The 25544-nt window shown below is 43.8% G+C and overlaps 1 protein-coding gene across 1 annotated transcript in view; it reads right to left on the bottom strand.

Annotated features, from left to right (window-relative positions):
• Positions 1-16110, bottom strand: part of TFAP2D (transcription factor AP-2 delta) — a 79011-nt gene extending 62901 nt beyond the window's left edge. The window contains exons 1-3 of the mRNA XM_062187527.1: positions 16072-16110; positions 14551-15048; positions 10951-11011 (exon numbers count right to left, since the gene is read on the bottom strand). Coding sequence (XP_062043511.1) covers positions 10951-11011; positions 14551-15048; positions 16072-16110 — 598 coding nt within the window. The remainder of the gene's footprint in view (positions 1-10950; positions 11012-14550; positions 15049-16071) is intronic.
• Between the last annotated feature and the right edge of the window lie 9434 nt (positions 16111-25544).

Below are 25544 nucleotides of genomic sequence, written 5' to 3'. Positions count from 1 at the left end.
ATAATGGCTCAGATCCCCCTACCATCTGTCAGCCTTCACCATGAGCACACATGGGCAGATACAGCACAAGACCTAAAACATTCTAACAGTTATTAAATGTGAGTTTCCAATCATATTATTGTTATTACTATTGCTATTATTCCTATTGGGGAACAAAACAAAGATATCTATTAACAACAAAATTACCAAAGAAATTTTGCCTTGTTTGAGTTCCTGGAATAGAAACTTTCTGTCTCCAAGGTCCAGAGAGCCCTTTGGACTTCAGTCTATCTCCTCCAGGAACAACAAAGGACATTCTCTAACCTCAGGCACTGAAGTAGATGTAAGGACCCAAAAGTGATCATCACAAGAGAGTTTCCTACTGCCCAATTTCTCCCCCATGGCAAAGATCCTGAAGTGATATCTACCCTGCTACAATGGAGTCTATATGACCATGGGGTCCAAGGCTGCCTTCTCAGGCATTGAACAAACTGAGGGAAGAGCTTTAAATGTTCATTGGAAAGTTCAAATTCAAAGTTTGCTTTTCCAAGCATGCATTTGATTTCTTCAGTTATGGGCAATATTAAGATCTATCTCCAGAAAAGGGTCAATTTCTATGAGGAAAAAAGAAAGAACAAGAGTAGGTGACCACTGCAGCTGAGGGTATGGTCAAGTAGGGTCAGCAACATTGCAGGCAGAACTGTAAATTTCTTGTTAGAAATGCCACCTGCCTTTACCTGGCCAGCTCTCCTCCCAGGCCAGCCAAGTAATGAAAGTCAACAGAGTGCCTTCCCCTAGGAGGTTTACACCTCCCTTAGGATATATCCCATGTGAAGAGATAGATAGGTCTGGGCCTCTTAACTTACAAGGCCTAAAGCCCACCAGATTATTATCAAGCCCCTTCTATCAGGTTCTATTTGCCTCTCAATCAGAAAAATTACTTGTAGCTTAGACAGCACCTTTCTTAGCTCCTCTAATAATGACTCTGTCCTTTGTTCTTACCCTGTCTAGCGTACTTGGGCCTCATTCCTTTGTAATCATAACCTCTACTCTACCACCAATGGCTCTACTCCCAACCTGTGTGTACTGATGATCCTCTTCCCCGCTTAATGCTGTATAATTGTTCAAACCTGGTAAATGCCACTCTTAGGATCATTGGTTACTATCCTCACCCTGTCTTTTATGACCTTGTCTAAATATGATCAGAGTCGGCAAACTTGGAAGGCTTCCATAGCCTTGGCAACTCATGACGACAGCCTAGGGTGGTTACTGGCGCCATAAACTAGAGTGTCAATTTGTTGGGTCAACAACAGGAGCCACTGTGCACTTGCTCCTCATGTGGGATCTCTGTCCTTAATGTGCTGTACATTTTGATTTAATGCTATAACTAGTACTCAAATAGTATGTTTCACTTTGTGTTTCTATGTGGGTGCAAACTGTTGAAATCTTTATACGAAATTGATCTTCTGTATATAAAGAGAATTGAAAATGAATCTTGATGCAAATGGAAGGGGAGAGGGAGCGGGAGAGGGGAGGGTTGCGGGTGGGAGGGAAGTTACGGGAGGGGGAAGCCATTGTAATCCATAAGTTTTACACTGGAAATTTATATTCATTAAATAAAAGTTAAAAAAAAAAAGATCTATCTCCAGAAAAGGGTCAATTTCTATGAGGAAAAAAGAAAGAACAAGAGTAGGTTGGGGAAGAAAAAATCCAAAATACTTTTCCTCAAAGTGTGGTCTTCAAAGGGCAGCATTTGCATATTCTAGGACCTTGTTAGTAGTTTGGAATCTCCGGCCCACCCCCAGATTTTCTGAGTCAGAATCTGCATTTTAACAAGAACCCCTAGTGGTTAATGTACCCATTCATTAAAATTTGAGAAACACTAGATTAGGACTTCCTTTTGCCTCCCAGGTAATGCTTACTTTCCTTTACTAAGCGCCACTGATGGATTACTATATTGATGCAATCTCTGGTTCCCCAGGTGCAGTAGCTAATAAACCAGAGGGAGGGGCTGGCATTGTGGCTCAGTGGGTTAGATGCTGCTTGCATTCCATATCAGAATGTTGGTTCAAGTCCCCATGCTCTGCTTCCCATCCAGCATTCTTGCTAACGCACCTGGAGAAGTAGTGTAAGATGGACCAAGGACTTGAGCCTCTGACACTCATGTGGAAGACCAAGATAGACCTCCAGGCTCCTGGTTTTAACCTGAACCAGCCTCAGATTTGCAGTCACTTAAGGTACTCCCAACCAGAAAATGGAAAATATCTTTCTTTCTCTATGTGTCTCTTCCTATCTGTCTCTGTTTCTTTCTGTCACACTGCCTTTCAAACTAAAAACAAAACAAACAAAACAAAACAAAACCTTTTTACAAAAAAAAAGAACATAAAAGGATTTTTTAAATGGCAAAATGATCTCAGAACTTGGGGAGATCATGTGATTACCTGGCCATGGTCTTACAATGTATTTACCAGTTTACCCTTTACTCACTAGAATTCTTTCAGGTTTTGTCCTATGGTCAAGCTTCCTCTGAAAAGTGCAAGAGATTTGACATTCTCCCTCGACACTGTGAGGCTGAAAATCACTCTGAATGCACCCTTCATCTCCAAACACCACTAAATAGGAGAGAGGATGGTAGGAATGTCAGAGCAACCAGCCCTCTCCAGGCTGCAAATCAGATCCAGAACAATTAGTCAAATTCCTCATGCCAGTGCCTGGAAACTTGACCTCAATTTTAAATCTGAGCAGTCATAGTCTCAATTGTCAAACTGAAAAGTCATTTTCTTGTAGACAAATTTGTAGGCAACACAATGGAAAACTGTGTAAACATCTGCTTTATGAGTTGAAAACTCATGCTTTCCCCTAGTTCTCATTTCTAAAGAGAATTTGAAACAAACAAAAATAACAGCATCAAAAAATTTTTCCTAGGGATGGGTGTTGTGGTACAGTGGGTTAAGCAACTACTTGGAACTCTTCCATCCCATATTGAAGTGCTGGTTGGAGTCTCAAGCTCTGCTACTTCCAATGCAGCTTCCTACTAATACAACCTTGGAGGCAGCAGATGATGCTCAAGCACCTGTGTCCCTGCCACCCACGAAAGAGACCCAGATGGAGTACCTGGCACCTGGCTTTGGCCTAGCCCAGTACCAGCTCTTGTGGCCATTTGGACAGTGAACCAGTGATGGACTATTTCTTTCTGATTCTCCCCCTCTCTCTGACACTCTCCCTTTCAAAAATGAATGAATGAAGGAAGGAATCCTTTTAAAGAAATATTTCTCCAGATTCCTGAGTCTTGGGCTACCTTTTCACTTTCATTAATGCTTTACTTTGCACATATAGGTTAAAAAATGCATTAAAAAAGTAAACTCTTACATGACTTCTCACAAGTTAAGATGAACAGGAAATCAAGCTATACATCAGTGCATCTAGGTTTTAAAGTTATGTTGTGAGACTCATGACCCTAGTTACTTTAGGATTTATAGCAGTCTAAAGCAAAATTATTAAGCAACAACAAAAAAACCAATGTCACATGTCTCTTTCTTGAAAATAGTCTTCTTATAGTAATTAAGAATAATAGGCAAATTTGTCCTTCCACAAACACTTCTCTCTCGAACATTAATCAGCATGCAATTAAGGACATTCAATAGGTCATTCAATTGGTCTGAAGTTTATCATGAGTGATAGAAGATGGAGTTTCAAGATAAGTATCTGTGAGTATTATTTTCCTGACTACTAAGGGAGATGAGATGAACATGACTTTACACCTTTCATATTGTTACTACTCTTTAGTTGGTTAGAAATCTAACAAAGGAAGCTGCAGAAGATTGCTGCTTTGTAAAAGAAGGACTTAAATCAGGCTCTCTCCTCCACTGAAAGAAAGGTCCCCTTTTGGCAAAACAAACCAGCTGCCTCCAGAAAAAAACAGAATCTGCTACTGAACCATGTACTAACTCTAGACCCTGAGTTTTCTCTCCTGCATCCAGGTTGGGCTTCTGGCTTGTGCTCAGATAGGCATTTATTAGGTAAGTTACACAGGCTGCATATTAAGAGTATGCTTTATGCACACACAAATTGCCTGAAGGATTTATTTTGTATTCAGGATTAGCCATCAACTCTAGAGTCTTTTATTTTTTATGTCACAGCATCTTTAAAGGGAATTTCTGTTGCTTTGATACTTGGCATTGCTGCAGCCTTGGGGAACTCTCTCATTCTGGCTAAAGATTTGGCAACTTGTAGAGTTTACAGCAACATGGGGAACCTGATATCTTTTTTCTCAGTGGTTTATTTTTAGAGATGTAAAAAAAAAAGTAATAGGTCAATGTAACCAGAGTTTTGCACTTGGAATACAGGTACAGAAGGAATGAGCATTTTCTAGGGGGATCCAGATAATGAATGGCAATGATGCAGTCTCAAAGAAGGAAAGCCATAAAACAGTGTGCCACACCAAGCCATTTACAGTGGATATCTTAAGTATTACTGGTTGAAATTCCTCATGGTGACTATGTTGTAGGTCAGCTTTTGTTGACACTATGGCATATTCACTGTACTGATCCAGCACCCCTGTCAGGGATATCTTTGTGCCACTACTGGGTGCTCATGCAGAATTTCACCAGAGTTCATGTCTTTTCCATGCATAATACACAGAAGCAACGGTTCCACTCAGGTGGAAATTTGGAGATAGGGCTTCCTATTTCCAGGGATGCTGCAGACTGATGTGTAGTATGGTAACAGCATTAAAAAAAAAAAAACATACTCAAGAATTATCTCAAGGTCACTTGTTTAGGATGTAGCTTTTGTAAAAGTTATAGCCTTGCCACAACCATAGGAAGAAGTCAAAGATTTAGCGTGAGTGTGACAAAATTACATACAAAATACATAATGTGTGGAGCAAACATTTGGCCTAGGAGTTCAAACACATTAAGATGCCTGAATTCCAGCTTAGAATGCCAGGAATCTGACTCCAGCTTCCTGTTAATGCAGACCTTTGGAAGCAGTGGTGATGGCTCAAGTAAATTGGGTTCCGGTCACCCACTTGGGAGACAGATTGAGTTCCCAGCTTTCAGCCCTGCAGGTTATGGGCATTTGGGAAGTAAACCAATGGATGGGAGTGCTCTCTCTGTCTCTCTCAAGTAAAAGTAATATACAGAGTAAATATCCTATACCAGCTACCATACCTTGCTAAATCACGTTCAGCATGAAGAAGCATGGGCTGGGACTGTGTTCTTTTCTGAATTGCTGGGGAGTCTAGGCCAGGATATGCAGGCACAATGTGGGGTAGTGGAAGAGTACTAGGCACAAGGAAGAACTTGGCCAACTAGGCACTCATGAGACCTGGGAAAAGTAACTGTCTATCTGAAAAATGAGGATGATCACATCTATTCCACGTATCAGCACATTTTGTGAAGAGGTGCAACAGGAAATGGAATCACACATGTTCAGTAACCTGAGTAAAGTTCGCCCAACACCGCCATTAAGTTGAGTAACTACAAGTCGCAGGGTACTTGCGAGCTGTGGAGCAGGGCCAGCAGTTGACTCACATCTGCCCTGCAATTGCATCGGAGAGCCCAGTGCCGGCACCCGGGTTCATCCCAGGCAATAAGGGCAGGGGAAGCAGCGACCGCAATCTGCAGTTCCCCAGGCCCTCCTAAGGCTGCCTCTGAGCTACAAGCCGGGAATCGGCAGCTCCTCTGACTCAAAAACACGCCAGACTGTGGCAAGAGGCCCAGCTCGCTCTCCAGGTGCGATCGGTCCTTCCTGGCGGGTTTCGGCGCGCAGGGTCCGTGCGCACAGCCTCTCCAAAGCCGCAGCGCCTCCCCATTCGTCGCTGCGTCGGTGTTGACATAATTAGACCAAATCTTGGGAGCAAAATCAATGTTCTGTTCGCCTTACAGCCAAACAGATGTTTACAATTCAAATGAAAGAAATACAAACGGCAGGGATTTTTTTTCTCCCCTTCTTCATCTCCAGTGATCGCTTGCTTTTTCATGACACATTAAAAATGTGTAAGCGATTACAGGAGTTTCCTGTCCCTGTTTGTTCTGCCGTTGCCTTTCTGCGAGGTACGCGTGGGAGCTGCATATGTAGGATCCTTGTCGGCTGCTTCGCCTGTAGCCCCTCGTCCTCCTCCATCCTCTTCACTGTTACCCCCACCCCCACCGGCTGCAGATAGTAATTGAAATCAACCAGCAAAGGGGTGGGGGCTTAATTGCAATCAACCAGGCCCTTGATGATGTGTCAGCAGCGAACTGTGCTATTTGGAAAGAGGCTAGATCATTTCAGGTGTAACTGGATTATCGGGGTTGAAGGAGCTCCTCCCGGTGCAGATTCTAGGCAGAACAAAAGAAAGGGAGATCTGCAGGGGATACTGGCTAGTGTAGTGTAGTGGTGGGTGTGTAATGATGTGTTGGGGGAATCTATCCCCATTCCCCAGCGCAGATGGCTTCAGACTTGGGTGATTTTCAAAGCAGTAAAGAAATTAGAAAGAATGGGGAAGAACATCACCCCCATCCTATACTTCCAACAAAACTTGCCCCCTAATACCTTGGTACCTGAATGTTAGGCTTCATAGAAGGAAGATTCAATTTCAAATCTGCGGTGTCTGCATTTAGGTGTCCAGGGGGCAGTCCAGCCTCCAGGTGTATCTCTGCCTTTATTTGCACCCACAAGATATTAACTACATAGAGTGGTTTTGGCGAATTCGGGTTAGTCAACTCCAGGGGCGCTGACAAAGGAAGAACATGCTTCCCTCCCCCCTCCTTCGGGGAACTGCTGAAGGAGCCAAAAGCTATCTCTAACCCGCATTCCACGGCTTAAAGACCATCGGAAGACGGAAGAAGCACAGGAAAGCGCAATCTCTTGCCTAGGCGGCGTGCAGGCCGCCATGAGGGTGGCGAAAGGGAAGAGGCGGTCAGGTTCACACATCCTGTTATTGGCAGACTTGGGGTTTGAAGCTCGAGCTCCATTTCAAAAAAGCATTTAAAAAATTAAATCAGATCTGACAATGTTTGTACCACCGCATAAATGCCTCCGCCTTGGCGTGCCAGTCACCTCTAAGTGATCTGACAAACTCGGGCTCTCTTAAAATGTGCAGAGTTCAGATCATATTAATTCCCCAAAAATGTTTTGATTCAAAGTAGTTTGTATTTTGTGTAGCCACGGGCAATGGAGAAAGCGCTCCTGCCTGCCAGTGGCCGGGTCCGCTCCCTCTCCGCGTGGCCCAGAGGCTATGGCGGTATTTAAGCTTCTGAAATTAGCCTGGGGCTGCGAGGCAGAATGATCACAAAGCGAAACAAGGGCGCTTCCCCTCTTCACTTTTTTTTTTTTTCATTTTCCTCCCCCACCCCCCACCCCCTTTTTTTTTTAGTTTGCCATCCTGATTTCACAAAAGAGACCGGGGCCAAAATGTCACTTTCCACTAACATATGGAAAGATGGGGTCTTCTCATCTCACCTCCATCCCTCCATCCTCTTATGAAGGCCACAGCCCCATACTCAATCAAACTCCTACGTAAAATTCCAATCTGGATCCATTCATTATTAACTTCATCATCATCATCATCATCATTATCATCATCAGCATTGTCATCAATATTGTTCACTTATTTTTAAATACACAGAATGGAAATAAAAGGAACCTGAGCCTGACAAAGGCAAGGGGGTCATAATGGAGCCTCAGAAGGTGCGGCAGAAAAAGGGAAGTGGGTTTTCCTTTATTTCTTTTTTTTAATGATTAAAAACACAGATGACTCCTGTAAATAGAAGCCTCATTTCTTGAAGAGATGCCTTTTGAAACACAGTATCTGAATATTCAACGAAGGAAAAGCTCCACTCTGTACGTACAACATTAATATGATCTCTGCAGAATTTGCTACTCAGAAATATTAACATATCAAAGCCAATGCCTGAGGCGAAAGAAGCTATCGATACTCGAGCAGAGGGTAAAGTAAAGATTATTGGTTCTGATGGTTGGAGTGGTGGAGCTGCGGGCAAAATCGCGCACACCATTAACCGAGAGTGAGCGCACGGGGAGCTGCGCCTCCGAGTCGGTGGCAAATATTTTATCTAGGTGGTAATTACCTCGCTGCTGCCTTCTCTTCTATGCTTTCTTTGGCCTTCATTACAGGCAAAACCAATGTAATTGCCACTTAACAAAGTGACTCAGGGAAAAGCTATTTTGTTCTTTACAAGCAGAAATGGCCAAATTTGAAGAATAACTGATACACCAACCCCTCCACACCACTGAAAACCAGGACAGCTTCTCCCTGAATTGGAAGGTGGGGGAAGGCAAGAGAAGAGAGCTGTTGCTTTCAGCTCAGGCACTGAAGGGGGCTGCATCTCAGATGTTCCATTTTGACAAAAGGGTGCAGGGACATGTATTTTTCTTCGAGAATGTTTGGGAGTCTTTAGGAATGAAACTTTTTTTTCCTTTCAATTGCAAATTCTGGAAATCATTAGAAAATGATGAAAAGGTGTGCTTTGCAGGAAATCATGATTCAAGTGGAAAGTCATCTATAAGGCATGGATGGGGGGGGGACCACAGTTTCATGCAAGCTGTTACAGTGTTAGATGATGATGGGTTCTACGATGGGTGGCAGTAGAGCAAAGCACCTAAGTTAATATCCTCTTGATTTTTGATGAACAGAGATACCTGAGTTATTGCTATTAGGAGTCCTGAATATAACCCTGATAATAGTGATGCAACACTCTTGGCAGTTCTTCAAAAACAGGGAGTACCGAGAGAAAGAACTGGGCCAGCTCTGGCAAAATACATACCCCACTGGCCCCAGCCCCCATTAAGGCAACACTTCCTTGCTATCCTCTTGTAAATTGTCACAAACATTGGTTGTTTCAGGGTAAACAAACACATAGACATACAATTTCCTCTCCAGAGCTCAAATAGGTTAATTGGCCTTTCTCAGAGACAGGTAGAAATACAATAAAATTTGAAGTTAAATTCTAAATTTAGCTTTGAAGGGCTTAATCAACAATACAGACCTAAGTCCCAAGTTACATCTCCTTACTCTTTAGAGCAATGCTGTAGATCAATAGTCAGTTTAAAATACTAGATTCAGAGGCACTGAATTAAACAAGAACAACAAAACATGACCTAAGCAAGGCAATTTCTGGAGCTCAGAAAAGGTAAGACAGCACACATCTTATAAAAACCTCAAAGTTTTAGTCTTTATTGGGGAGATAGTAAAATGTGAGGGGTGTTCCCTAAATTTCTGTTCCGAAATTAAACTGACTCCACGGCTGCTTCTTCCACAGCTCCTGCCCTCAGCCTCAAATAATTCCCACCTTCTGTCAGTCATCATATGATCGTATAGCAATCTTCAATTATATGAGAAGGCTATCTTATAATAGGAAGCGCAGAATTGATCGCAAATACCGCAGTAGAGCGCGGGAGCCCGGGTCTGGGAGGAGCCGGCTCCGGTCCCTAATTAGTGGAGCTGTCCTTCAGCACCACCGACATCTCCGTGCGCCCCGAGTGCTCGTCTTTAGCTTTACCGGCCCCAACAGACCCCTTAGACACCTTAGCTATCCCTCTTTTCACTGTATATCTTAACCGCCAACTGTATGTATTCTTTATTTCAGTCTTCACCAATCTTGGACCTATTTCATGTCATTTTAATATAGCTGAGCACTGGCCTCGTTGGCAAGAGTAATATCACTCATTTTAAAAAACCTTTGTGGAGCAACACCATTAATTAAAAAAATAGCTCCCAAATCTCTGTAGGGTAAAAGAGCGTTGCCTAGCACTTTAAAATATAATGAAAACTTTAAGCATCTATGAAGGAAACAGCCAAGTTCCAAAAGGAAAGCACCCTTTGTTTTCTTTCCTCCTAATTTAAATGGACTTTCACACTGGAAATCAGGTTGGGAGACATGCAGTTTTAACAGCAAAGAATCTCCTGCTTCCTACTAGTACATTCCTCTCCAGAAAAACAAACATTTAAAGAAACTTTGAAAGTGAAGTAGATGGGACTAAAAGACATTTATTTGGTATCATCAGAAGTAACTCAGTTTTTAGTGGTTTGGTTACCAGAGACAACTGCGCCCCTGGAGCAGGAATTAGCCTTGGTGAATAGGCCACATCTTATTAATTCGTATGAAGTTGGGATAACAGCTGGTCCCTCTTGCCTTGTCTGCTCCTCGGGTTGCTCAGCTTGCTAGGAAAACAAACTTCAGAGGCTCTGGGTACAGCCAGCAAAATCTGCACTGCCTTGAGGCCCTGAGAATGTCATAGTTCAAAACCTTTTGTCAAAATGGAACATCTGAGATGCAGCCCCCTTCAGTGCCTGAGCTGAAAGCAACAGCTCTCTTCTCTTGCCTTCCCCCCACCTTCCAATTCCATGGGTAACTCTGGATTCAGATGTTTTCCTCAACAGATGGGAACAAGAAAGCTTTATCCGGTACAGTTAACACCACCTCCTCCTCCCACCTTCTCTTAAAGAAAGAAATGTTCTGGACATTTAGAAAAATAAGGGTAGTTATAATATTGGTGTTTCATTAGGCACTCATAGGGCCTCAGTGATCTAGCCTTTCACAGAATCACTCAAAGCCTCAAGCTAACACCATCACCTCAAACACCCAGGCTGTGGCTGGCACATTTAGGACTAAAAGGGACCAGAAATTCTGCTCCAGGATGTGGTATTGATAATGGGGAGAAGGGGTGTGAAAGTTTTTTTTTTTCTTTCTTTCTTTTCTCTTTTGCCTCTAACTTTGATTCTGTCACTGCTCTGTGAGGAGCAGCAAATATCTCATATCACAAGTCTTTCAGGCACAGCCTGGGTTCAAGCTTCAGTGAAAGCAAAGAGATTTTTTAATGTGGGTATATCATGTGGGACTATAATAATTCATGAAAAGTATTTATTTCCTTAATCATCACACAGGGAATCTGATATTTAAAACCGCAAGTAGATATTAAAAAAACAAAGTAACAGATAAGAGAAGAATGTTTCCTATGGCTACTTACCTCTACGTATCACTCCACCTTGGCCATTGAGAACAAGCCCACACTGGGCTTCCACAGAGCCCTTAAGAAAACAAAAGGAAAGAAAATAACTCCGATAAATACTGATAGGTATGACCACGTGGGTGAAGTCTTTCAGACTGACTCATCTCTAACCCTATCTCAGTAGACATTTAAAAACAACCATTGAGTTGAAACAAGCTTGCCAGCAAACATAATTTCAACAAAAAAGATTGTGAGGAAAACCACAATCTAAAAGTGTATAAATTCCAAGGTATGTATTTTACATCTCCATACATTATTACACTTCAAAGTGCTTGAGAGCCTTTCATCTTGGCATAAGAGAACAAGAAGCCCTTTGAGTGCCCATCAAGGCACACACCGTGTATATACAGGCAGTGAATTCCCAGCACTTTCTGAGTGGAGCAGATTATACCTAAAGTGTCAAGTATGAGATTGTGGGTTTCATGGAAATTGGGAGGAGCTATTTCATATGCAGGATTCAAGATATCTTATGGAGATTCTTATTACCCCAACTGTAGGAACATGCTATAAGGCTACCCAAATTGTATCTTATGGAGGAAATATCTTCAGGTTCACTTACTATAGATCTGGAGACTCCTAATGGATTGAGGAGTTATTTAAGTTGGAAAAGTAGGAAGGGTTTGCTGATTTTTGATTAACAAAAATAAAAATTTCTCTCTGTGTCTGTCGTTTTTCTCTTGAATCCAAATGTGTTAAAGGCTCATTTTCCTTTACAAACAAACGAGGTATTGGACATGAAAGAGGCCTTGAAGGGTGTTAACCTACCCAACAGCCCGTGAAGAGTTAAGTAAATGCGGAGAGAGTCGGTGCATAATAAAAACCCACTTTACAAAACAACCTTTACAGCCCTGGCTCCCTTTTGCCTCCCCATTTTCACCATATTGAGGCAGGCCTGTAAGACCTCCCTTTTCAACCTACTCACAAGCTCTTTCTTATTTTAAATGTTCTGCCTTAAAGTGATTATCAAATCAATATGAAAAAAAAAACTTGGAGTCTGAGCATAAATTAAAGCGGTGATGGGAAAAGGTGTGACAGTTTCCTTTGTTGGCCATAGCAAATCTTTTTAGGGGACTCAAAGATGGAACTGAAGCCACAAGACTGTTTGCATCTGTTAGGCAGACTTAGACCGCCCTCCAAACCATTGGACTTTCACTTAAAATTCTGTGCAGGGAAAAGTATATTTACATTTGTTGCATTTGAAATGAGGCATATGCTGATGAATGTTTTAAAAAGGAAGAAATAAAAGGAGAGAGACGGGTTTCTCCCACACACCCCCTCCTCATTTCTCTTTAAAAGTAGCTATGACTCTCTTTTTCATTCTGTCTACTAGGTCCAGGAAGAGTGGAAGAAAATAACTTGCCAGATGTACAAACTTGCTCATAGCATTCATATATATATATATATATATATATATATGTGTGTGTGTGTGTGTGTGTGTGTATTTACACATATGTATACACACATACATATGTAATGACATACAGAGATGTATATAAGTATCTATGTCATTATATGTAAATATGTCATGCACCATACTCTATTTCTTCTAGTATCTTGGCATGCTTCCTTCAGTGTGAGAAATATTATCTCAGTGTAAGTAATAAATGTTAAAAGGAGATTAAATATATAAATAGGAGGTAGACCAAATAAAAATTTTCAAAATATCTGAAATGTAGATGATAAATGTCCTTGAAGCTCTCCAAGTAGGGAACCACTTTCGAATCCACTCTCTAGCGCACGGTTAAGATGTTTATTTTCTTAGAAGAAATGAATCTTCTCTTCACTTAACAAACTTTTCCCCCTCATAAGTAAAACATGTTGTTTGGTCGGATGACATTGCATAAATGACCAGTTGAATGGCACTAAGTCGAAAATTGGATAAACTACGGTGTCCTTTTGCACAGGATTCGCTCTTTGTTTAGTGCTTGCAAATGTTCTAATCCCCTCTTTTGAAAAATGCCCGGCTTTGTGCCTAGCACAGAAAAAAAATTTGTACAGATACAAAAAAATCAGCAGCAGACGCGGCTATTAAAAGGAGTAAATAGGTTTTAGTTGAACTAAGCATTGAATGGCAGATTTTTTCCCCCTTGAGACATAAGGAGATCCTTGTGAAAAATGTAAAATGTCCTGAGCGTATAAAATTATTTTGTGAATATAAATGTAGAAAGTCAAGGTTTATGGAGCCAGATCTTTTTTCTTGTGCACCAATCTTGCGACTATGGGTCTTTGTTGGAACTGTAAGGGCTTTCACTTTAATTTTAAAATAATCTCTTACTCAGAGATAAGTGAAGTAAAAAGATTTTCTGTGCGCAACAAGGGATCTCTTACGTCTCCAACTTGTGCCTTTGCGCTATCTCCCTATTTGCAGTGGAGAGTGTGGAGAAGGTGGCAAGCTTTGTGCAGACTGAAAAGTGAGGACAGTAAGATACAGCAGCACTATCAGGTGAAAGAAACTACGTGTTTGGGTCTTCTGGATTGTTTGTGCCAGACATTTGTGGGATTTTTTTGTTTGAAATGAACCCTTGATAATATAATTTCATAACTATCAATTCTATTGTTGACAATCAATATGTGCCAAATGTGTTAAGAAAGTAGGAGAGAGATCATCTAATGGAGTGATGGTCGTCACAGTGTCTGAATGCTTTCCTCCTTCCCTCCCTCCCCCTTCATTCACTTCTTCCTCTCTTCCTCTTTTCCTTCCTTCTTTTTCAGCTTTTTCTTTCACTTTTTCTTTTCTCTCTCTTCTTATTTCCCCATTCCTGACCTTTAACGGACTTGCATTTTACATAAAACAAAATGTCCTGAAGAGGAAAAGCAAAGTTTTAGTCATCCAAATTGGCGACGGGTTTGGGCACACACATCAGGTAGAGGGAATTGTACTCAACCTTAAATCCTGGTGAAATGCATTGTGCGGATTCTTTCATTTGGGTTAATTTTGAGGCTTTTATTTGTGATTTCTTATTCTTACACAGAAATCTAGCATATTTGATGAAACTTTTGCTCAAACTCAAAGTACCAACAATTTCTGGAGAACAAGCTAGTTCCCCATTTATAGTAACATGCCTTCAAGCTCAGTCTGGGAAGGACACCTGGAAGGTATGTGTAGCCCCAGCAAGGTGCAGAGCCTATGGGAATGATTGGACATCAATTTATCCGATTTTACTCCAAGTTCAGTTGATTCCACCCCATCCCCCTTTATCTCCCTCACCCACCGCCTCAAATTCAGAAATGTGGATTCACAAAAGACATCCAGGGAAGATTGGCCCAAGATGGGGGTGCCCAGCTACCTCGACTCCTGCGCGTCCAGGTGTATTGCTTGAATCCAATAAGAGGGCCAGTGTGGGCGCACTCCTTCTCTAATTGTTTTAATAACTTTCCAAAGTGTGTGTGTGTGTGTGTGTGTGTGTGTGAGAGAGAGAGAGAGAGAGAGAGAGAGAGAGAGAGAGAAAGAGAGAGAGAGAGAGCGAGAGCGAGCGCTTACATCGAGAGCGTTAATGGAGCGGGAGGGGGAGGAACACGAGGGGAGGGCGCAGACAATTTCGCTGCATGCTTATTTACCTGCAAGTCGTCTGCTCCCGCGGCGGCCAGCCCCAGGCTGGGCCCTGGCAGGAGTCTTTGATCTGGGTGCATTCCATACTGAGAGCCATGGCTCATGAGGGACAGGTCGTGGCGGCGGTAGGCATCGAGGCAGCCCAGCTCCCGCCTCTGCTCGTCCAGGCAGGAGGACTTGAGCGCCCGCGCATTGTGCAGGTTAATAAAGTCGGTGGGCTCCCCGTGGTGGATCTGCTGGTAGTACTGTTGCGAGTGGTGGAGCGAGTTCAGAGAGTAGGCGTCGGGTGTGACGGCCGGGTGGCTGTGCTGAAACTCGTAATGGAAGGACTGGTGGTGGAGCGGGGTGTACTGGTGGTTAGTGGAGAAGTAGGGGGACGCAAACTCTGTGCCGGTGGTGGAGTAAGTTAAAGGAGAGGAAGAGGAATAGGCGACAGTGGAATTGGCTACGGACTCCAGACAGCCAAGCTGCATCAAACGGTAGCTGTTTGATCCGTCGTGACGTATCTGGAAGGAAGAGGGGGAAAAGGGAGAGCAGAAAAACTTGAGGTTTGTCATTTTGCAACCGACGCACCGCTCTCCCAGAACTGGGAGAGCGAGAGCGCAGGGCTCCGGCCGCGCCGCAGCCGGGGCTCAGAGCCTTTCCAGAAGACAGCCTTTGCGAACAGCGAACCGGGGGTGGGCGGCCTCGTCTTCACAGTCGAGAGAGAGGAAAAAAAATCCCCCACCCTATATAGGTGCGGGTGACACCACACACGCACACACACGCGCGCACACACACACACGCGCGCGCACACACACAGAGACACCCGCAGCCCCTGCCCAACTTGTGCGGGGAGCTGGGCGTTGGGAGCCAGGTTCGCAACCGACTCGGGGCGGCGGGGAACTCGAGAGTCCGCTGGAAGGGACGCGCGTCCGCGCCTGGCCGCCGCCGCAGCGGATCCCAGCGCCGACTTGCAGCGCCTGTCCATGGCAGAGGGGTTCGGCCTGGGCTGCTCAAAGTCGCCGCCCGTATATTAAAACAAAAAAACCAAAACCAAAAATCTAGTCTGTTCAAACCGTTCAACTTGCTCACTTCCTTAGCCATTTGGGGGAGAGACTCCGACCCCCCTTCTCCGCTTCTTCCCTTTCCTGGAATAAACTCATTCCCCACCCCCCTGTCCACCTACCGCTCCCCAGCAGTCCTTTTTCCCTTTCCGAAAAGCTTCTTTCCATCTCTATCTCTTTCGCCTCACAGCCCCCACCCCTTTATTATTAGGATTATGTTTTCTTCCTCATTATGGCAAATGTTTCTTAACGTGGCACAGAGCGTTGCCCTTCCTGGCGACAGATGTCATAACGAACTTTCTCCCCTTTCCTTCCTTAACTTCCCCCGAAAGCCAGATTATAATTAAACGTAACGGTCCAATATAGATTAGAGACAGGGGAAGCTGCCACCGCCGCCACCACCGCCGCCGCTGCCACACACACACACACACACACACATACACGCGCGCGCGCTCAAAAAAAAAAAAAAAAAAGTAATAATACCTCGGCATCGTGGACTAGTCCCGGAAAGGTAGTTGACATGTTGGGTTTCTCCAAAAGCTTACGATGCAATTTCCCCCTCCAAAAAAAGAATCGGGAAAAAAATCCAAACTTCTTGTATTTTCCAATTTTTTTTAAGGGAAAAAAATGTTCTATAGATAGAGATCTAAATCGTAATGGTTTTGCCCGGATCAGATAGCTCCTTGCCTCGTACCCACTTAAAAACCTGTAGGAACAAAATTTTCCCTCTGCACAAAAGCAGCTCCCTGGAACAGATTTTGTACTTGCTGAGTATTTCTTTGGCTGATGTCGTAGGTCCCTTGGTAATATAGAAGTTTTGAAAATTAAGCATCAGCACTGAGAACTGGGAGGACAATAGGCAGAAGAGATTTATCCCAGGAGACAAGGAATAAATATTGTATCTTCGCCTAATAAGGAATTGGAGGTTCTTTCAACATTTTTATCCATTTTTTCCAACCTTTATCATGCTTTTCTATACCGACCGAGGTGGGACTCATCTCTGTAGAAAGCATTTGCACATATTTTATTGTGAAGGTATAGATCCAGCCCCAATGTTGTATATTAGAGAGAGAAATATATATTAATTAAAGCTTCCTTTTACAAGGGTTAAGTGTTCATTCTTATTGGTTGCACTCCCTGGATGCTGAACGCTGATTTTTCCAACAATCGCCTGAATCAATTTTGTCCAGATTGGGATGTCTGCCTTCGTCCAAGTGGAAACAATACTCTTCTTTCTGTATTTACATCAAATTTGGTTTTTTCCCCCCCTTTGGAAATGCAACACAAGGCGATGGCTTACACTTTACATCAGTTTTTACAATAAATAACTGTGATGGACAGTCCCAAGTTTCCCTCATCAAGAGCTGCTGTAACTGGTCAAGTCTTTAAGAAAAATGCAAGAGAATAAAGATGTGTGACAAGATTCTGCATTTAGGCAAAATGTTGATTTTCACTCCCAACCCAATCCATTTTCCCTGTTTTGTGGTCTTCTTCTTCCTTTTTGGATACAGTGCTAGTTGTAAGAAAAGATAGAGGTGTAGACAATTTAGCAGTGGCACCAGGTATTTGAACACCATTACCCCCAAATAACCTTTAAGTGCTTGGAAGTCATATTTTACAAAGAGAGGGAAGGAAGGAGCCAGCACACGTCTATCTCCATCTCTTTGGTAGATTTCTGACTTTCAAACAGTTTTTGAGCCTTACTTTGTTCAAAATTCATCTTCCCCTACCAAGTCATTTAGTGCCTGGAGGGGGTGGCGGTGGCTACAAGCCCGAAATACTGAGGCTTTGAAAAAGGATATCACCAACCCAGTGTCTACCTAATAAGAAAGAGCTAGCTGGCCCCACAGACTCATCTCAGAGATAGAAGGAAGGGCTAATTCATTCTTAATTGCCATTTCATTTGGTTAGCTTTTAAGTGCTTAAGCTGAGAAGGTGTCTTAATAATAAGCCGCGGGCAAACAGGCATGTGGCTTCTTATTTATTTATTTTTTTTAGGTCGAGGTTTGGGAGGGTTTATTAGGATCAGCTCATGCAGGCTAACTGGGGCTGTCACTCAGCGCTCTTTGCTTTATACAAATGGACAAAGGCACACGACAAGAATTGAAATGCATTGTGTGAAATGGAGATCCGAGATGCTTCGCCCCTGCACAGGGGTCAGAACACAACACTTGCTCCCTGTTTCAAGGTGTGCCAGCGCCCCCTTTCACTTCTCGAAATTTTGGTCTAATGAAGTCAGAACACTGAGATTTCAATGAAGATTAAAATGTGGAATATCCAACTTGATCTTTAAGTAAGAGGGGTAAGATGAGTGCCATCTTTGGCACTTGAGTGGCTGAATCCCAAAATGTGTGCAGTAGAGTCTTTGCCATATCTGAGCCAGGCCCCCATTATTTTCCCACTGAGGAAATAAATAATCCAATCATCTGTGGGAGTCAGGGCTTGCCCTCATGACTTTACCCCAGGAACCTCCAGAAGAATACATAGGGCCTGCCGGTTATCTTGGGAACTGCTAAATGCACTTTTCAGGGTGAATTATGTTGGCTCCCCAGTTCATCCGACCTCACATGGAAAAGGTTGTCTTTTCTCAGAGAAGCTGCAACTTTCTCCCCACTTCCCTACTGTCAGCTACATCTGCATTGAAGGTGAAGGGTTCTTCTTCTCCCAGCTTAGTTCCAGGCAGCAAATGCAATACTTTCTCCCCTGGGAACAACCAAGATGCTCAGGACAACAGCATGACTGCTTGTTACTGCCTGCTACCCCAGCTCTTTTGACACATGTGTTTGCCCCTATTCCACACAAGCGCCACAAACAGCTCCAGCATTCAGAAGATGGAGCCTTATGATTTTTCTCCAAGATGAACTCTGACCTAGAGCCAAGCCCTCCCAGAAGGACCTCTACCTGTGTCTGATCAAATACTTTAGGACAACAAGGAGTAACTGGAATTGTACTTCCTGGTTGTATCCTCCATCACCACCCTATCTTCCTGAACAACTTGTAGGTATCCAGACAATGGGCTTCCAGGGTTGCATCCACTGTGCTTCTTGAATCTTCATAGACCAGGACAAAAGTAAGGATGTCGAGGAATGAGGAAAAATCCCTTTTATTTGTACTTACAGGAGATAAAGTAGGAAAGATGAAGTAGTAACTTATCTTTTAGTTTTGGAATCCAGTTTTCCAGGGCCCTCGTCTCCTTTGGAAAGAAATTTCCCCTCCCCCATGTATCTGCTCCCAACACCAGCATCTGAACCATAGGAAAATTTCACTTGTCCAACTGCTCCCTCCTGCCTCAACCCAATTTAAAGAAAAGAAATGAAAAGAAAAAAGCTGTTTCTCCGTGAAAGAAAAGTTGGGGAAATCATCCGTGCCATATGCACATACTGGTCAGCACTCTCTTCCATCTGCTCTGGGGTTGCTCAGCTCGCCCCTTTTCTAAAGAAACTCCTAGAGGCAGGTGTGTGGTGTGTTTGGTGCTGTGTGTGATGAGCGCGGGATTTGTTTCTGTCAGACAGATCCCTTCCCCCTCTCATCCAATTAATAGTCTTGAGCAATTAATAAGTGCATGCTGCTTGACCCAAAGACTGGGCTTTTCAGCAAAGTTAATTCCTCTTTCTCTGTTTTACCTCTTTCCTGGAAAGCAATCGGCCGCACATTATCCAGCGGGTGGCGTAATTGAATTAACTGACCACAGCGCATTGCAGACACAGTGTCTATGGCCTGGAGCTGCTTGTTCCATCCTCAGCCAGAGACCAGGTCAGCACCTGCTCACTTAAAATAGTACACAAGAGCCTAAGGAAATCTGGACTTCCTGGGACCTTAGGAGTTGGAGAGTCTTCCTTAGCACTCAGCGTTTTCATTCTTCCTTCCATTTCCATGCATCACACTGCAGGGGGTATTTTTCCACTGTTGTGAATTTAGGATTCTGGAAAGAAGCCTTCATGCATGTCATTGTTGTCTTAGCATCAAGAGCTAGACCCGAGTTTTGGGGAGTTGCACATCTCTTGCTGGGTATAACACAAATCACTCCAATTTTCAACCAATCTCAACAACATTTTCACTGAAGGGATCTGCCACTCACTGTGTGATTGAGGCTGGTGAATCATTGCCAGTCAACACACGCCTATCCCTAGCTTTAATAAACATGATTTCTTTGGGTGTTTAGTTATTTATTTTTGGCTGCTTGTGGTTTCCTTTGTGATAGCACACTGATTTCATTTCATTTCTTCTCTTTTCTTTGCTTCTTTTTTCTTCCTTTTTTTTCCCTCTGAATAAACTTTCCCACAACCTTGTCTGTGTAACACTAAGTGAGGTGGAGTAATAATTGCAATTGTTCAGGCATTTTAGAGCAAATATTTTTCCTTAGATATATTTACACACTTGAATAAACTAGAATATCTCTCCATCTTCCCTCTTTTCCTTCCTCCCTCTTTCCTTCACTTTTAGACGAAAGTAGAGATGAGATTGAATCTATTAAACTTAAGGCCTTAAGCAAGGATGTGTATACATTGTCTAAGAATGAAATTTAGTGTGTTCTGCTCCAGCGGGGCATGAAGTTCCATAATCCAGACATGAATTTGCACAATAGGAGACAATTTCCATGGTCACAAAGACCCTTGCTTTGAAAGGGCACTTGTACAGGAGCAGTGGAGCACCGAGGATCCAATGCAGTAGACTATGTCCATTCCACAAAGCAAAACAAGAATTATTGCTCTGAATAACAACACCTCCTCTTACTGTTTCCTGTCTTTTTCCATTCAGTCCTCATTTGGGATGAATATAAAGACTGGTAATGAATCCCAAGCAGCCAAAAATCTCTATCCCATCTAGGGCTATTCTTGTTCCAGCCTGCCCTCAGGCACTCCTTCACCCCTTTAAGATTCCCCATCCTTTTGAGTGCCTCTGCCTGGATAGACTGCCCAAGACAAAAGGCACCCAGCCTAGGGTCTCCAAGAGCCACCTTTTCCAGGAGGCTTGAGTATAGCTCCTGAGGATTTTAATGACTTAGAGAAGTCTTCTCATCCAAGGCCCTAAGGTGTTGTGACTCTTCTAACAGCTTAGTCTAGCAGTCACTGCTGCAGCAGGTGGGTGGGTAGAGGCAATCCTTCTTTGGCAGTTCATTCAGTTCTTGGCATCAGGCAAGGTGCAGACAGACAGAAAGTGCTGCAAACAAGAAGAGAAATTTTGGGCAGAGGCCAGGGATCTACAACTTAACCCAGTTACTTGGACCAACATATTTGGAAAGATAGGGCAAGGCAATGTGGGGAGGTCAGATCCCTCACCCCAACCCTCTTCCCAAAGTATTGCTTTCTTTTCCATTTGACCTGTGCCTATGCCCACTTAAGGCATATTCCAAATGATCTCTCCCGACCCCTTTCCTTTGGTTCCACTTACACATTCCACTTCTCCTCACCTCCACTGTGCCTTCAACTACAGAAGGCTCACATTATGGAAAAAGTTACCTAATTGCCAGCGAAAACCACAGACCCTTTTTCAAAAGAGACTTAAGATGTTTGGGGGCGGGGGTATTAACGTTTCTGGTTGACTCTCCAGTCATTTCAGTGTAAGAATTGTCATTGATTTTTTTAAAACTCCCTTTTCTTTCTTGAAAAAAAAAAATACCTCTTTCTTCACGCCCTACCCCGCCCTCTGTGCTGTTGTCAAAAGCCTAATGCGGATCTGTATTCCGCCTTAGCCTTGCAGCCTACAGGCAACACGGAGCCCATAATCGTACAGAGTAAGTGCATTTGCAAGCAATTAAAAAGCCTTGCGAACGTATTAGTCGAAAATTAAATGGGAGAACCCTCTCGTCTGAAGTCTTCTCTTTGATAACAGTGAAACTTGGAGCTGAGGCCCTCATCTGAGACCGCAGGCTGCTGGCTCTTCTGCAACAGCTGTCAGACTGGGCTCCCGCTCAACGCGCGTTCGCATGCCTTCCGTATGCCGCGCGGGAGCACGCAGAGCCCGCCTCGTCAGCCCCTCGGCGTGAGCGCTGCCGGGGACCGCAAGGTGCGGTGCCCTGGAGGCCTCCTGGCGGAACGCTCCGTTAGGCAGGGAGCCAGCTTTCCTGGCTAAGACCTTGTTCTCCCACGGGACACTTGCCCCGTTCGGCCAAGAAATAATTGAGCTCAGAAAGAGGCTGCATTCTGTCGTGTCACTCTTCTTCAAGTTGCCCTGCCTTGCCCCGCTGTAGTGGGGTTTTGCAAGTCCTCCTGGCTGCCTTCCCTATCTTGGCCTTAGCCTACCAATCGCTTTGAAAAGTGTGGATTCATTTGATCCAGCGAACACTCTCTTTCCCACCAGTAAAGTAGAAGATGCCCTCTTTTTATAGCAGAGGGAGGAATGACCAAGCATTAGCGACACTAACTTTTATGGGCACTTCAATAAGTGTCAGGTCCAGATTCCAGCCCTCTACAGGAGTTTTGTCATTTCATCCCCACCTAAGAGGTAGGTGGGAGTGCACATGCATCCCTTTTGCAAAGATGAGGAAACCGAAGCACTTAGCACAGCTCAAGGCCCCACCTCTCCATCCCCACCTCACAACACCCCAGCAGGCAAGCGACCTGGAGAGAGTGAGTGATCGCCCAGCTCACGTGGGGCTTTGAGTGTAGTCAGTTCGACCCCAAATCAAAACCCAAGTTTGTGTGTGTGTGTGTGTGCGTGCGCGCGCGAGTCTGTGTGCTAACTACATCTTCTGACCTTTTACTATTCTATACGAACTTTCCCAGTCTCTTAAAATTTTCTTCTTCGATTTTCCTTCTGCACTCTTTTTCCAAAAGCTTAAAAGAGAACGCCCACATGGAAGCCCCGTCCAGACTTCCTTTGTAGTAAGGATATGTCATCCGGATCCCTTGGAGTGGAAGTCGTGTGGACTCCTGCAGCTGCAAAGCCAAACTCCTCCTGAGTCTGGTCTCAGGTTTTCTCGGTGACCGGCAGGGGTGCGGGATTTCCCGAGCCGGCCCTCCTCTGGTCTACGTCTGGCACAGTCTCTGGAGTCCGAGAGTAAGGCCGACCCCCCACGGATCTTAGGACACTGCGGCATGCACCGGCAAAGCCATGCAGCAGGCGCGACCGAGGCACTTGCCAGTCTCTTCCTGTACCCGCTTCCCATTCCCCGGGCTGGGCTGCGGCTCTGTACGACCAGCTATGGCCTTTGGAACCCGTGTGTGACCAAGGTTGGGAACTGAGCTTCAACTGGAGAGCAGGTCGTGGAATCAAGAGGCCTGGCTATCAATCCCGATTGTTCTTAAAAAGATTTAATTTTCTCATCTGTAAAATGGGAAAAATAATACTAACATTGAGCTCCTCCAGCTGTTGTGAGACTTAAGTCACACACACTCACACACACACACAACGCTTATATCAACAATGACAGTGGGAAACAATAAATGTTGCCTATTATTTGGAAGAAGGGAGGTTTTGAGGAAACTACTGAAGAGAGGACCTATGATTACAGACTTTGCTTTTTGGGGGACCTTGGGCAGATGACACTAAAGAAAATCTGGTTGGAGGGGACTTCAGAGGTGGTAGATGTGGGTCACACAGCCAGCCAATCAAGCCTCAGTGGCAGGGCTGGAGCTAGAACCTAGATATTTGCATACACTCAGTCCCAGGCTGCTCAGCTGCTCATTTAGGATCCAGTGAATGGACAATTCACTCTTCCCTGCCTGTCCCCCACCCCTAATTCCTTTTCTTTTGTGTCTAATTGGTATTTCCTGCTGGCTCAATGAACAACTTGGCCTTTTAAATTCCTAAATTTAGTTTCTTCTCTCTCTTCTTCTCTTTCCCCTCCTACCTCTCTAAATCCCTTCCTCCCTCTCTGCCTCCCCATTCCTCTTGCCCTCCTTCCCTCTCCCCATGTTTGCCCTTAGCCTCTCCTTCAATCCTATCCTCCTTTATTGTGTTCCAGGGTACCCCTCTGCCTTTCTTGGATTCTGCTCTGATTTAACCCTCTCTTTCCTAATTCTAAACACTTCTGTATCACTTTCGTCTGGATAGCCTGAGCACTGACTCAGTGAAGTGGGGGTGTGGAGGTACTTCTCCCTCTGTAATACTTCATGTCCTGGCCACCCTAGTGCACGGCTCCTCTCCTAGCTTCTAATCAACCCCTGTGGATCTGTCTGGTTGCTGACCCCAAGCCCCCGCCTCTTCTCCCTCCTACTAGCCTTGGGGAGCTTTGAGGCAACTAAGGCCTCCAGTTACTTTTTATTTTCCCCTAAAAGAGCTTTGTCTGCTTCTTCTGTCAATTACCCCAGTAGCCTCTCAGAGGTCCCGTTTATTTTTCCATTGACCTTTTCTTCCTTATGTACTGGAACAATGCCTTATTATTTTATTTATCTTAATCTCTGGTGCAATAGCCCTTTTATTCTTCAACTTGGCTGTGCTAGTGTTTGCCTTTACACTTTCTTGACTTCATTATGTAATCTTGCCGAATCTCCACACTCTGTGCATGCTGTTTAGACCTCACGTCTGTCTTTTACTTACCCTTGAATAGTTTTGTTTTGAAACTCCTGGCCCATCCATATTTACCTTATTCCTTTGTTTGCTAGTATGCATTCACTTCCCAAAAGACCTATGAATATCACTCGGTAATTTGTGTCAGTTATGCTTCATTATGAATCTTATTCTACAAAACATTCTATTTAAAAATATTTTCCTATTTTGGCCCTGCCTCTATTGGTGCCTTGTGGCAGTGCACCTTCCATCCAAGCCAGTTCTTATTTTAGGCATCATGTGGGCATTGGGTAATTTCAGGGATGAATGTACCTCCTTTCATTTCCCTTTGAACAAGGGGAGAATAGTGAAGTATTCATTGATTGTCTGTGAATTCAGACACATCACTTAAACACTTTGCTCTCTCTCACAGTCAGTCTCTGTAAGAGTAAATAGATATGAAGCAATTTTGTAGTTTACAATATGCTTGAAAATTATTTGGTATGATTTACTTCTACAACGTACCTTTCTCCGTTAGGTCAAATCGCTTCATTGATTATTATCAATCCTTATACTGAAGAAGAGAATTGATTCTCTTCTATGGTGTATCTTCTTTAACATCACAGTAGTCTATGTATTTTCATCACAGACATCTCTACCAACTTCCATGTCAGAGGAATGTGTCCACAAGTCTGAATTTAGACTATGACACTTTTTTCCCCTCAGATCTCTCCTCCAATTTTGTATTATGAAAAGCCTTGAGGGGAAAAACTGTTATCCTCTTGATTCCTCTCTCTATTTCTTAATATTCTTTGCAAGGATGAAGGTTATAGTTCTTGAAATATCCTATTGCTGATCCTGCCCTTTGATGATTCTCTCTCTCTCTCTCTCTCTCTCTCTCTTTTTCTTCCTTCCTTCCTTCTTTCCTTCCTTCCTTCCTTCCTTCCTTGGTTTAATTATTTATTTGAAAGTCAGAGCTACACACAGAGAAGGAGAGGCAGAAAGAGAGAGAGAGAGAGAGAGAGAGAGAGGTCTTCCATCTGCTGATTCACTCCCCAGATGGTCGCAATGGCCAGAGCTGGGCCCATCCAAAGCTAGGAGCCAGGAGCTTCTTCCAGGTCTTCCATGTGAATGCAGGGGCCCAAGGACTTGGGCCATCATCTTCTGCTTTCCCAAGCCATAGCAGAGAGCTAGATCAGAAATGGAGCAGCTGAGACTCAAACTGGCACCCATATGGGATGCCAGCGCTGCAGGCAGTGGCTTTACCCGCTACGCCACAGTGCTGCCCTGATGATCCTTTCTTTGTCAATTTCTTCTCCCACTCTCAATTACTTAACTCTTTTCCTCTCTTTGTTTCCACATAGGGAGCCTTTAATGAAGAAAATTACAGAAAAAAAAAAAAAACCAAAACCAAAACCAAAACAAAACAAAACACAACCCAGTCTAGTAATTCTTAGAATCTCTTTCATATAAGTGTATCCTGGAAATCTGGCTCAGAGATGATCAGGTTATGGAAAGTCAAGTTT

This window comes from Lepus europaeus, chromosome 3, assembly GCF_033115175.1.
Source record: "Lepus europaeus isolate LE1 chromosome 3, mLepTim1.pri, whole genome shotgun sequence".
Taxonomy (NCBI): domain Eukaryota; kingdom Metazoa; phylum Chordata; class Mammalia; order Lagomorpha; family Leporidae; genus Lepus; species Lepus europaeus.
Note: the sequence above shows the minus strand (reverse complement) of the source record. Positions and strands in the feature narration are given on the sequence as shown.